Source organism: Urocitellus parryii, chromosome 13 (genome assembly GCF_045843805.1).
Source record: "Urocitellus parryii isolate mUroPar1 chromosome 13, mUroPar1.hap1, whole genome shotgun sequence".
Taxonomy (NCBI): domain Eukaryota; kingdom Metazoa; phylum Chordata; class Mammalia; order Rodentia; family Sciuridae; genus Urocitellus; species Urocitellus parryii.
In genome coordinates, this window is record NC_135543.1 from 26237444 (window position 1) to 26251942 (window position 14499).

The following is a 14499-nucleotide window of genomic DNA, read 5'->3' on the forward strand; positions in this document are numbered from 1 at the left end:
GTGTATCAATTAGAATTATTACTTGTAAGAAACAGAAACCAACTTTGGCTGAATTAACTGGCAATAAATGTATTAGGAGGATCTTACTACTGATGAGAATATAAAATAACACAGCTCCTATGGAGAGGAATTTGATAGTAACTAACAGAATTACATATGAAACAGTAATTGGTGGAATCTATCTTGAGATATAGTTACAAAACTATACAATGACATATGAACAAAGTTATTCATTATAGCTTTATTTATAATAACAGAAGATTGAAAACAACCCAACTGTTCCTTGGAAGGGACTGGTTGAATAAACTATGGTTATAGACACAAAATGGAAAGCTTTGTATCTGAAAAATAAATAATGACAAAGAGTTCTCTCTCCTGATATGAATGATGTGATGAGTGATCTTCATAGGATATATTAAGTGAAAAAGTGAGGTATAGAAAACCTTAACATTTTCTGTTTAGGAAAATCAGAGGGAAATTAAATATATATATTTGTCTTATATTGGTAAAAGGAAGCCAAAGAAAGATAAATGAAAGAACACTAAAAATGGTTATCTAAAGGGGAAGAGAGGGTAGGGAGGGGGTCAGGAGAAGAACCTTCTCTAAAATGAGCTTAATGCTACATCAAGTTGGTGATGTAACCACTCAGAAAGAATTACTTCACATGACTTGACAGTGTTTTGACCTGTTCATTTATTTTGGGACAAATTTTTAAGGTCAAAACAACTGCAAAGAAAGCTTGAACTATGTTCAGTAGTCTTATTGTTCTTAGTAATATTGGTATTATAACTTTTTAAATTAGAGATATGGATAAAACAAAGTAGTAACTGTTAGTTCAGTTATGACTCAAGGATTTTAAACGTAAGTAAAAATTACAAAAAAATAATAAAAAGGAGATACGAATATAAAATAATCAAGTAAATTAAAAGCTGAGTATTCCTAACTAAATTGAAAATTTCATTACTAACTCCTTTATGCTTTTACTGAAAAAATACATCTCATCTAGAGCTTCTACTGAGAACATTAGAAGCAGTGATAACCCAGTGCTCAGACTGTGGTGCCTACTATTATTTCTCACTATAGTTCTAGCTTAGCTTTTAATATAAAAAGCTAATATAAGCAAGGAAACTACTAAGATTGATGAGGTCATGTCTAAAGAACTCTGGAGCCAACCTGCAATGATAATTTGAGCATCAAAAAGATTGATTGTATGTCCTCCTCTGAGAAGTGTCTGTTCAGGTCCTTGGCCCATTTGTTGATTGGGTTATTTGTTTTCTTATTGTTTATTTTTTTTGAGTTCTTTGTATACTCTGGATATTAGGGCTCCATCTGAAGTGTGAGAAGTAAAAATTTGTTCCCATGATGTAGGCTCCCTATTTACCTCTCTTATTGTTTCTCTTGCTGAGAAAAAACTTTTCAGTTTAAGTAAGTCCCATTTGTTGATTCTTGTTATTAACTCTTGTGCTATAGGTGTCCTATTAAGGAATTTGGAGCCCAACCCCACAATATGTAGATCGGAGCCAACTTTTTCTTCTATCAGATGCAGTCTCTGATTTGATATCTAGCTCCTTGATCCACTTTGAGTTAACTTTTGTGCGAGAGGAGGGGATTCAGTTTCATTTTGTTGCATATGGATTTCCAGTTTTCCCAGCACCATTTGTTGAAGATGCTATCCTTCCTCCATTGCATGCTTTTAGCCCCTTTATCAAATATAAGATAGTTGTAATTTTGTGGATTGGTCTCTGTGTTCTCTATTCTGTACCATTGGTCCACCTGCCTGTTTTGGTACCAGTACCGTGCTGTTTTTGTTACTATTGTTCTGTAATATAGTTTGAAATCTGGTATCGCTATACCGCCTGATTCACACTTCCTGCTTAGAATTGCTTTTGCTATTCTGGGTCTTTTATTTTTCCATATGAATTTCATGATTGCTTTATCTATTTCTACAAGAAATGCCGTTGGGATTTTGATTGGCATTGCATTAAACCTGTAGAGAACTTTTGGTAATATTGCCATTTTGATGATGTTAGTTCTGCCTATCCATGAACAGGGTGTATTTTTCCATCTTCTAAGATCTTCTTCTACTTCTCTTTTTAGGGTTCTGTAGTTTTCATTGTATAAATCTTTCACCTCTTTTGTTAGGTTGATTCCCAAGTATTTTATTTTTTTTGAGGATATTGTGAATGGAGTGTTTTTCCTCATTTCCGTTTCAGAAGTTTTGTCACTGATATACAGAAATGCCTTTGATTTATGCATGTTGATTTTATATCCTTTCACTTTGCTGAATTCATTTATTAGTTCTAGTAGTTTCTTTGTAGACCCTTTTGGGTCTGCTAGGTATAGAATCATGTCACCTGCAAATAGTGATAATTTAAGTTCTTCTTTTCCTATTTTTATGCCTTTAATTTCTTTCATCTGTCTAATTGCTCTTGCCAGTGTTTCGAGAAGTATATTGAATAGAAGTGGTGATAGAGGGCAGGCATCCCTGTCTTGTTCCATATTTTAGAGGGAATGCCTTCAATTTTTCTCCATTCAGAATGATGCTAGCCTGAGGCTTAGCATAGATAGCTTTTACAATGTCGAGGTAAGTTCCTGTTATCCCTAGTTTTTCTAATGTTTTGAACATAAAGGGATGCTGTACTTTGTCAAATGCTTTTTCTGCGTCTATCGAGATGATCATGTGGTTCTTATCTTTAAGTCTATTGATGTGGTGAATAACATTTATTGATTTCTATATATTGAACCATCCTTGCATCCCAGGGATGAATCCTAGTTGATCATGGTGCACAATTTTTTTGATGTGCCTTTGTATCCGATTTGCCAGAATTTTATTGAGGATTTTTGCATCTAGGTTCATCAGAGATATTGGTCTGTAGTTTTCTTTCTTTGAGGTGTCTTTGTCTGGTTTCGGAATCAGGGTGATGTTGGCCTCATAGAATGAATTTGGCAGAGCTCCCTCTTTTTCTATTTCCTGAAATAACTTGAAAAGTATTGGTATTAATTCTTCTTTAAAGGTTTTGTAAAACTCTGCTGTATACCCATCCGGTCCTGGGCTTTTCTTGGTTGGTAGTCTTTTGATTGCTTCTTCTATTTCATCCATTGATATTGGTCTGTTTAAATTGAGTGTATCCTCCTGACTCAGTCTGGGCAACTCATATGACTTAAGAAATTTATCAATGTCTTTACTATCTTCTATTTTATTGGAATATAGGTTTTCAAAATAATTTCTAATTGTCTTCTGTATTTCTGTAGCATCTGTTGCGATATTGCCTTTTTCATCCCGTATGTTAGTAATTTGAGTTCTCTCTCTTCTTCTCTTCATTAGCATGGCTAAGGGTCTGTCGATCTTATTTATTTTTTCGGAGAACCAACTTTTAGTTTTGTTAATTTTTTCAATAGTTTCTTTTGTTTCAATTTTGTTGATTTCCGCTCTGATTTTAATTATTTCTTGCCTTCTGCTACATTTTCTGTTGTTTTGCTCTTCCTTTTCTAGGGCTTTGAGATGAAGTGTGAGCTCATTTATTTGTTGGTTTTTCCTTTTTTTGAGGAATGACCTCCAGGTGATGAATTTCCCTCTTCAAACTGCTTTCATTGTGTCCCATAGATTCCGATATGTTGTGTCTGTATTTTCATTTATCTCTAAGAATTTTTTGATTTCCTCCTTTATATCTTCTGTAACCCATTGATCATTCAGTAACATATTGTTCATTTTCCATGTGATGTAGAATTTTTCCTTCCTTCTTTTATCATTGATTTCCAGTTTCATTCCATTATGATCAGATAACATGCATGGTATTATCTCTACCCCTTTATATTTACTGAGGGTTGCCCTATGGCATAATATATGGTCTATTTTTGAGAAGGATCCTTGTGCTGCTGAGAAAAAAGTATATCCACTTGATGATGGTTGATGTATTCTATATATGTCAGTTAAGTCTAGGTTATTGATTGTGATATTGAGTTTTATAGTTTCTTTATTCAACTTTTGTTTGGAGGATCTGTCCAATGGTGAGAGAGGTGTGTTGAAGTCACCCATAATTATTGTGTTGTGGTCTATTTGATTCTTGAACTTGAGGAGAATTTGTTTTATGAACGTCACAGCACCATTATTTGGTGCATAAAAATTGATAATTGTTATGTCTTGTTGGTGAATGGTTCCTTTAAACAGTATATTATGTCCTTCCTTATCCCTTTTGATTAACTTAGTCTTGAAGTCTATTTTATTTGCTATGAGGATGGCCACCTCTGCTTGCTTACAAGGACCGTGTGCATGGTATATTTTTTCCCAACCTTTCACCTTCAGCCTATGTATGTCTTTTCCAATCAGATGTGTCTCCTGGAGGCAACATATTGTTGGATTTGTTTTTTTAATCCATGTTACCAGCCTATGTCGCTTTATTGGAGAGTTTAAGCCATTAACGTTTAGAGTTACTATTGATATATGGTTTGTACTGCCAGCCCTGTTTGATTATTTATCTTTTTTTTTTTTAATTTAGTTTGTTTCTCCATGGTTAGCTTTCCCCCTGCCCACTGTCATTACCGACGCACTTCCCACTGATGGTTTTGGTTGTTGTTTTTCATTTCTTCCTCGTGTAGTGTTTTGCTCAAGACGCTTTGCAATGCTGGTTTTCTGGATGCAAATTCTTTTAGCTTTTGTTTATCATGAAAGATTTTTATTTCGTTGTCGGACCTGAAGCTTAATTTTGCTGGATACAGAATTCTTGGTTGGCATCCATTGTCTTTCAGTGTTTGAAATACGTTGTTCCAGAATCTTCTCGCTTTCAGTGTGTGTGATGAAAAATCCGTTGTTAACCTTATTGGTTTACCCCTGAATGTAATCTGCCTCCTTTCTCTTGTAGCTTTTCTCTTTGTTCTGTATATTGGACATCTTCATAACAATGTGTCTTGGCGTTGGTCTACTGTGATTTTGTGTGCTCGGTGTCCTGCATGCATCTACAATTTGTATATCCGTTTCCTTTTTTATTTCTGGAAAGTTTTCTGTAATTATTTCATTCAGCAGGTTACTCATTCCCTTGGTTTGAATCTCTGTACCTTCCTCTATCCCGATGACTCGTAAGTTTGGTTTTTTTGTGTTATCCCATATCTCTTGGATGTTTTTCTTGTGATTTTTTTACCAGCCTTTCTGAGTTGGCTAGACTCTTTTCAAGATGATACATTTTGTCTTCATTATCTGACATTCTGGCTTCTACTTGCTCCACTCTGTTAGTGATACTCTCAATTGAGATTTTAATTTGGTTTATCGTTTCCTTCATTTCTAGAATTATTGTTTGATTTTTTTTAATAATCTCTGTCTCCTGATAAAGATGCTTAACTACTTCTTTTATCTGTTTATGTAATTCATTTTCAATGTGTTCTTTCACTGTTTGGATTTGCTGTCTCGTATCCTCTTTAAGGTTCCATTCCATCTGTCTAAGGTATTCCTTGAGTTCTTTATATGACCATTTTTCTGATGACTCTAGGTCCTCCTGAATATTTAGGCTGTCCTTCATTGTTTATACTCCTTTTCTTCCTTGCTTTTTTATGCTGCTCATGTTACTTCTTGTTCTGTTTGACTGCTGAGTTACTGTTTACTCTTATAAATTTATTTGATGCTTGGGAGGAAAGATATTAGAAGGGAAGGGAAGAAGTCACTAAAGAGAATGAGAGTAGGCAGGTAGAATTCAAGGAAGGGGGGAATAAGAAAATTGAAAAGAAATGAGAGGACAAAAGAAAAAAAATAGAAAATAAAGAAAGAAAGAAAAAAGAATTTTAAATAATAATGATAATAAAAACTGAAAATTAAAATTTAAAATAATAATAATAATAATAATAAAATTAAAAAAATTTTAAAAGTTAAAAACATTAAAAAAGAGTTAAAGAACAACAACAACAACAAAAAATGAAAATGAAAGAAAAAAACCCAAATTAAGAAAAAAAAATAATAAATGCAGTCATAGAGTTAGATTAACTTCTCTTCCAGTAGGTGGAGCTGTGCCCACGGGCCAAGCTTCTCCTCTCAATAGGTGGGAACCAATCACTGTGCAGCAGCTCTTCCTCCCAGACTGGGCAGGTCTCCAATCCTGAGTGCCTAGGGCCTTCTCTTGTGTTTCCTCAAGCCAGGCCCTGCTCACCTGTGACGCTCACCACAATACTGGCTACACGCCATGTCTGCTGCTCCTGGGAGCCCTGTTTTCATGAATGCCTGGGCACACTCTCCCTGTTTGCCTCCCTCAGACCCTAAGTTTGTAGAGCTTGGGGCTGAGAACTCCCAGCGAATTTGCTTGCCCTCCGGTAGCCACGCCCCCAGTAGCTGGTGCAAGGGACCTCAGTTGTCAGCACTGGTGGGAGCGGTAGCCTCGAGTTCCGCGCTTCCAGTCCCGCGCCACTCCTGATTCCCTCCGGTCTGGCTAGCGAGCTCACGGGAGAGCTGGGAGGGGCCCTTAAGGTTTCCCTGCTATGTGGAGAGGAATGGCTAGGGGATTACACACCTGTCGCCGGTTTCAATGAACTTATCTCCTCCGCCCGTGACGTCAGTTCTCTGCCATGGTGGTATCCCATGCAAATGGTGACCGTTCGTTCCCTTTGCCGGGTGACCAATGCAACGGGTGGGTCCTGACTCTCTCTCCCAAGCCCCGTTTCAATCCTGTGGCCACTGCCTATGAAGGCTCGCTTGCCTTTTACCTCTGTAAGTTCAGAAGGGCCGACCAGTTATTTCAGCGGGATCGTTAGTGCTGAGTCACGAGAAACAGGTGATCCAGAGCTTGAATGCAGTCGCTCCGGGCTCGGTGTGTGTTCCGAGAGGCCTAGACTGTTCGCCCCAGATCCATGTCAGCTCAGCATTGCCTAGTGTTCCTGAGCAAACAGCATTTAGACAGTTTACGACTCCCTATGCCCGCGCAGCTGAAGGGGTCAGAGACTTGATCTCTCTGCGCCTGCCACCATGTTGGATCTCAAGTTATTCACTTTTTATGTAATAATGTTACGGTTTTTAAAAAGTCTTTATTGATTAGATACATACTTCAGTATAAATGAGTAAAATGACACAATATCTGGTATTTGTTCTATAAACATTTGCAAAAAAATTGTAGGGGATGATTGGCAAAATATTGATGGTTGCAAAAGCTGGGTGCTGTGTGGTATATCAGAACTTATAACGCTAGTCTCTCTACTTATATATTTTTGGAAATTTCCATGACAGACAAACAAAAAGCTGTTTAGGTGACCCACTGAACTGCCAAGGATAGTTGGAGAGTTAGTCTTAAGGGCTATGCAGCCCAGAACAATGTACACCATTGCCCACAGAACTGACAAGGTGCCAAGGGAGTATAGAAAGCCTCTGGTATCCTCAGCCTCTGTTGTGAGAGTAAGCTCCACCCCTTAGCACTCCAAATGAGCGGATAAGTTCCCTAATTGTGAGAATGGCATGAAGAAACTGGGCAACCAAAAATAATGACAAGTATCTCCTACAGTCTACATATTTATGTTTCTGGACAAGCTGAAGGACTACAGTACAATGTTTTAATCTGATTTTTTTCTTCTTGACTTCAGATAGGTAAGAAATATTACAATTCTGATTCCAAATTTGTGCTAGAATTGGAATATATAAGCTTCTGCTTCTCCTTGGTCTGAAAGAAATTTATCATTCAGTCTAGGACTATACTTGCAACGTTTCTATATACATAAAAATTGCCAAGGTAGATGGATTTTTGAAGGGAATGGAGATAACTTTGCCAGTGTTGAGCATCTTTGCTCCAGTGATGGATATAGATAATTTTAAAAATTTACACACGTGTACCCACAAAACCCTTTAATTCTTACTGTTGTCAACAATTTTACTTTGTTCCTTCAACAATTTAACCAACTTCTTGATACTTGTGGCAACTAGTAAGGAGGAAATTGGAAAACTTGGGCATCTGCAGGCAATAAGAGAGGCAAATAGGAATTGGCACATGGATAATCCACAGAACTTTTAATCAGACTTTGAAAAACTGTATGGTGAGTGTGCACGTTTAGTTGTCATATCTGACATCCTGTTATCAGATACCAAGGCCTTACAACATGCTTTAATTGTAAAATATGTGAAACTAAAAGTAGATGAAAGGGCTAGGGATGTAGCTCAGTTGGTAGACTGCTTGCCTCACATGCACAGGGCCCTGGGTTCAATCCCCAACACCACAAAAGAAAAGAAGTTCTGAAAAGTGGATGAGGCCTCATGTATAAAACTGTAGAATCTGCAGTACTTTCCATATTCATTGTGAATGTGTTAACCTTGACAGTGTCAATTAGAAAGTCTAATTTCCCTTGCCTCTTAGATTCTCAATTCCTCATCAGTTGCTATTGATCTGCTGGCTCCTAAGGAACTTGTAGCTGTTCTTGTTGATTGTAATCAGTAAAGCATTTTGAAGTTAGAAATTACTTGCTTGAGAACATCAAGTTACCATTTTCACTTCAGTTACTAAGTAGCTATGAGAATATGGAAAAATATTAGTAGCCCTTTCCACCTTCTTGTCTTCAATTCTTTCTCTTTCACTTTCGAAGTATACTGGCAAGACAATCTCTTAAACTTCAAATATGGCTGAGCAAAAATGTCCAGTTAATTGATTAAAACTACTTTGTTATAAAATGTGGCATTGCTTTTAAATTTGCAGTTTTTAACAGTTATTTTTTCTACTCATAGGAATACAAACAAATGATCCTAATGCTGTGGTCATAGGACTGGCACCAGAACATTTTCATTATCAAACTCTGAACCAAGCATTCCGGTAAATCTATTTTTTAATTTTTCACCTGGTCATACGCTCCCCCTTTTTTCTTTTAAGTCTTTTTCACATAAAGTCTTATGTGTTTTAGTTTCTGGCTGCCTAGATTGTACATAATTACAGACATCTTCAAATTACTTTAAAGTCAATATCAAATAATATTGTTTAATATTCTTAGTTCTGTTTTTTTTTAAATAATCAGTATGTTAAAATGTGATGATCATTAGGGTTTTTGTGGTTCGTGAAATCAATATTCTGGAGTAGAAATTCATAATAAAATTTCAACTCTAAAGCTAGCAATTTTGTCTTGTATTATTACTCTTGTGATTCTCTTCTGACTACATTAATCTCTGCAGATAGCGTCCAGGCTAACCTAAAAACAGTAGATGTATTTTCCCTCCAGGGAGAATCCAGGCAATGGAAAAGATCTGCACATTTGATCACACTTACAAAGGAATTATTCAGTGAGTGATAATGATAATCTGACCTGGAATTGTGGCAGTAGGGGTGAAGAAAAACAAATTTGGATAGTGTCCTCATGATTTGCTCTATGATTAGGTTGGGATGGTGAGGAAGAGTGAGTTAAGAACATCAGATATCTAGCTTCAGCAAATGAATGAGCACTCTCTCTGGGCTCTGGGAAATGATGAGTGGTTGGGGCCATTTGGCCTCTGAGACATCCAAGTGGAGATACATCATTGGCTGTTGGCAGAAGAAGCACAGTTAATAAATAAGACATGTAAATCTGTTAGTGTGTGCATTTCACCTACATGAACTTCTTGCTGCTACTTCCAAAAGAAAGACTATACATGTTTTCATTCTTCCTGAGATAATTTGGATCCAAATTTACTTGCAGATCTTCTTCCTTGAAGTTTTCATATCTTGGCTTTTATGTCTTGTCAAACCACAAAATACTGTAAATTTATCTTTGAATTTATGACAAATTAATAGTTCAAAATTTTGCATAGGGATATATATTTTTAATGGCATAGTAAATTTTGAGTATTTAACTATAAAAATATTATTTTTTAAATTCAATTTTTCTTACTAGAACAAGGATCTCTAAGAATTGTTCTTTCTTATATTTTTTTGTAGAATTCATTTTTGATGTATATATCCTACAATCAGAATATTTGTAGGAAACTTTAAAACACAATACCAGGTTCACACATGTGGCTGCATTATTTGCTGAGATCTTAAAAATGGCTAGCCTCATGTAAAATCTGTGTGGCCAAAAATAGCACTTTGAGGACAGCCACCTTTTCCCTATGTGCATGGTCATTTTTGATACTCAGTTAATGGAAACCACAACTACTAAATGCACTTTCATTTGTGATTCTCTTAGTGTGGTATTCATCATTTGTTTAAAACTAATTTACTATAGTTTTGCCTGAACTTTCATTGCTATGCCAGATTGCTTAAAAATGTGCTTTAAGAGTATATGGTATTGGGTAGGTATGGCGGGAAATACCTATAATCCCAGTGACTCCGTAGGCTGAGGCAGAAAGAAGACAAGTTCAAGGCCACCTTCAGCAGCTTAGCAAGACCCTAAGGAACGTAGTGAGACCCTGTCTCAAAATAAAAAATAAAAAGGGCTAGGGATGTAGCTAGTGTTAAAGCACACCAGAATTCAATCCCCAGTACCAAAAATAAAAAAGAGTACATGATTTTAAAATTCCTTTTGCTTCACTTACTTCTATTATCCTGCTTTAGTTTCTTAGAGAATTCCTGTCTGCTCCTCAAATAAGGCCTACAACTATACTAACCAAAGTCAAGTCAGTATTCACTTGAAATACAGAATCTGCATTATTATGCATTATTTCTTACTTCTGAATTTACCCCTGCTAACTTTAATTCATTCTCTTAACCACAGAATTCAAGGAGAAGGTATTGATTGATTTTAGCTCATAATTTGGGAAGGACATATTTAATAGGAAGTTAGGAGGTCTCTGTCTTAGATGAATGCTAGACTCAGGGTAATAAAAATGTATGTTGACATAATACTGTCTTTGTAATTGCTCGGATGCTGTCTAATTAGTATACTTTCCTAATATTGATTTTTTCAAACACCACATTTTAAAGCATTACAGTGTACTTATAGGTCAACTCTAATTTCACAAATGCACTTAACAGCTGAGTGGAGAGTTAACAAAGATTTTAGGTCTCGCCCTTCTTTGCATATTGATGTTTCCACAGAGACTGTGCCTTCCAACCAGTGATAGCAGCTGTTTCGATTGTATGTAGCAAATATAGTCATCTCAAATGAACCAATGATTAAATTACTATTCAGGTTGGTAATGAGAATAAACACTGATGTTGAAGCCCATTGGATAGCTGCTTTGAGTGCCAGTTTCAGGGGCATGTTTGTTAAGGCAGATAGTCAACCTTCAAATATCACTACCTCTTTCACTGTGTTTTTAATGAGCAAACACTTCCAAAAGTGCATAGTTCAGTGCATCTATACTGTGCAAAGTATGTGACCAGATAAGTCTTAAATGCCTGAACAAAATTGAGAATGATTTTAAAGAATCTTGGGAAAGAATATGAACCATTTATAGGAATAAATTCGATTTGGGTTTGGATTGTCTAAAACATTCAAACACTAAAAGCCTTTGTAGCTTTTTCCCCCTGTTATCTAATGCTAAAAGAATAATGTCATGAATGTTCACATACCTATCAAGCCATTTTAAGAAATAGAAAATATCAATATTTGATATCCCTTACAAATACTTCCCCAATTTCCAAACCATAAGTAATAGGATTTTGAATTTAAGTGTTCTCATTTACATGCATTTCTTTACACTTGTGATACATATATGTAGGTATCCCTAAACATAATACAGAATTATTTTTGCATGTTTTATACTACTAATATTCATCAGTCTACAACCCTAACAATACTATGTAATTCATCAATATGAATAACCACAGCTCTAGTTCATTGATTTTTTTCATAGCAGTATTACTAGCTTATACCAAGGTCTTTTTAAAATCTTCTGATCTGAGTAAAAAAACCCAAAGCTGGAGCATTTAAATAATGGACCAATCATAAATTAAATTTAATGATCACAGTTAGGAGGAAGACTATGTAGGCAAAGAGATTTCTTAATAATTTTACCCAAACTTGGTATTAAGACTAAAAAATATCTAATCCCAAAAATAATATGACTTCATTGTGGAAAAGTTTTAGTGCTCCAAAAAAAAAAATACTAAAAAACTAAAAACTACCTAATCCTGTCACCTAAAGAGTATCACTGTTAACATTTTAGCAAATAACTAGTTTATGTGTTTCTATGCACATACATGTATATACGCAATAATATAAACTCTGTATAGGCTATGCGGTGACTTGCATTTTAGCAACCCAATAATATATTATGTATGTTTTCTGTACTCTTTATTCTACAACATTTTTTATTCCTATAGCATATCCCATTAAAAAACAAATAAATTGTTTGGCCATGAGTTTCCTATTGTTGGATTTATTCAGGTTTTTGAAGTTATATTTGAATTTCTAAGAATGTGTCTGTTGAGTATTTGGGTTTTTTCCTTATTTTTGCCCTCCAGAAATATAATTCTCAAGTCAAGAGTTTTGAGAAAACACTGCATGGAGTTTTTTAACCTAGAAAAAGGTTCAAGGTTTTTTTCCCTAAATTAAAAGCAACTGATCACCAGCTTCTAGAGGAGCCTATTAGAATGTCCTTGTAGCTGAAGATAAAGGGCATCACAACTGTCACATTTAAATACACAGGGAAGCCTGATTTTTTAAAAAAATTTTTTTAAATAAATGACAACAGGATGCATTACAATTCTTATTACATGTATACTGCACAATTTTTCATATCTCTGATTTTATATAAAGTATGTTGATACCAATTTGTATCTTCATATATGTACTTTGGATGATGATGTCTATCACATTACACCTTCCTTGCTAATTCCCTGCCCCCTCCCTTTCCCTTCCACCCCTCTGCCCTATCTAGAATTCTAGATAGGGAAGCCTGTTTAAAATTGCTGCTTTGAAGCTTTGTGAATGATGTCTTTCCTGCGATTATTAAAGGGTCTGAGGGTGCTTCAAAAGTCATAGATGAACAGAATTCCATGATTTTTGGGTTTGGGGATGACATACTTATCATAAATGGTTTCTGTTGAATGTTAGATTTCTTGCTTAGGGGCATCTATTTCTTTAAAAAAAATAACAAGTTTAATTACTCCAGTAAATTTAATTCTTTAGTAAAGGAAGAACAGAAAGGGAAGGGGAAAAACCAACAGTAATGGCCTCTATTATTACTGCATTTCTATAATAACTTCTGAATATTTTCTGAGTGTTTAGAACCCTGGAGGTGAGGAATTTCAGAACAATGTGGCAGAAGGGCTCAAATTAGAAATATTTATGTGGGCTTTTTCACTTTTGAAAGAGCTAACTGCTATGCAGTCTTCTTAATTAAAGTCCAAACAATAAAAATAAAGTACTTTGGAGATGAGAAGTTGTTTCTAGACTTAAGTGCTTGAGGTATTTAAACATTCTATTAGTACATGGCAGAGAATAATTTTATGTACAAATTTGAAAGTCAGCATACAAAATTAAGTTGAATAACAGAATTACCACCATTATTTTGTAATTTGTGGATAAATTCTTTTTATTAAATATATTTTTAGTTGTAGATGGACACAATGCTTTTATTTTTATTTATTTATTTTTATGTGGTGCTGAGGATCAAACCCAGTGCCTCACTGGTGCTAGGCGAACGCTCTACCACTGAGCCACAACCCCAGCCCCTGGGGATAAATTCTTTTATGATTAAGGCAGCTCTTGCTACTCTCTAAATAAATGTTTCAGGGGAGTAAGTTACAAAAATACATTTTGTTACTGATTTTTCTGAAGTACACAAATTATACAACTCAGTAAAATTTTATACATAGATAATCTATGTACCCCCAGTGTGTTCATGATAAAGAACATTCCCATGAGGGCTCCCTTTGCTAGTCTGTCCACTCTTCCCCAAGAGAACTACTGTTCTGACTCCATCAGTATTGCAAGTTCTTGATCTTCACATGAATGAAATCATACTATGGTGACATTGTTTTTTAATGTATCATGCGGTTATTGGGCTCTGAGTTGCTTCCAGCTTTGCTCTTATGAATACAGCTACTATGAACATTCTTCTACATGTTTTTGAGAGACATGCATTCAGTTCTCTTGGGTATAGATCTGGAAGTGAAATTGCTGGATAATAGGATAGATAATTGTTGAGCTTTTGGAAATATTGCCAAACAGTTTTCCAAGGTGACTGTACCAAGCTATACATTCTCACTAGCTACAAATGAGAGTTCAATTATTTCACATTTTCCCCAGAATATTAACAGTCTGTGTAATTGTGGCTATGGTTTAGATAGTGGTGTACTAAGTTTCAATTTGTATTCCTCTGATGAGTAGTGCTGAAACCCTTTCATATACTTGTTGGACATTGGATGTTTTCTTTTGTGATGTACCCAGTCAAATTTTTTCATCCTTTATATTGTATTATCTTTTTCTGTTGATTTGTAAGTTTTTTTATGTCTTATAAATTTGAGTCTTTGTTTGAATATATGTACTCGAGGTATTTTTATTTTTATTTATTTTTTTTGTACTGGAGTTCACAGAGGCATTCAACCACTAAGTCATATCCCCATCCCTTTTTTTTTTTTAAAAAAAATATTTTTTATTTAGAGACAGGGTCTCCCTGAGTTGCTTGGAGCC

General features: G+C 35.3%; 1 protein-coding gene across 1 annotated transcript in view; it reads left to right on the forward strand.

The window, feature by feature from the left end:
• Hdhd2 (haloacid dehalogenase like hydrolase domain containing 2) overlaps window positions 1-14499 on the forward strand; it is a 39258-nt gene that overhangs the window by 10953 nt on the left and 13806 nt on the right. The window contains exon 4 of the mRNA XM_026381293.2: window positions 8678-8762. Within this exon, the coding sequence (XP_026237078.1) occupies window positions 8678-8762 (85 nt within the window). The remainder of the gene's footprint in view (window positions 1-8677; window positions 8763-14499) is intronic.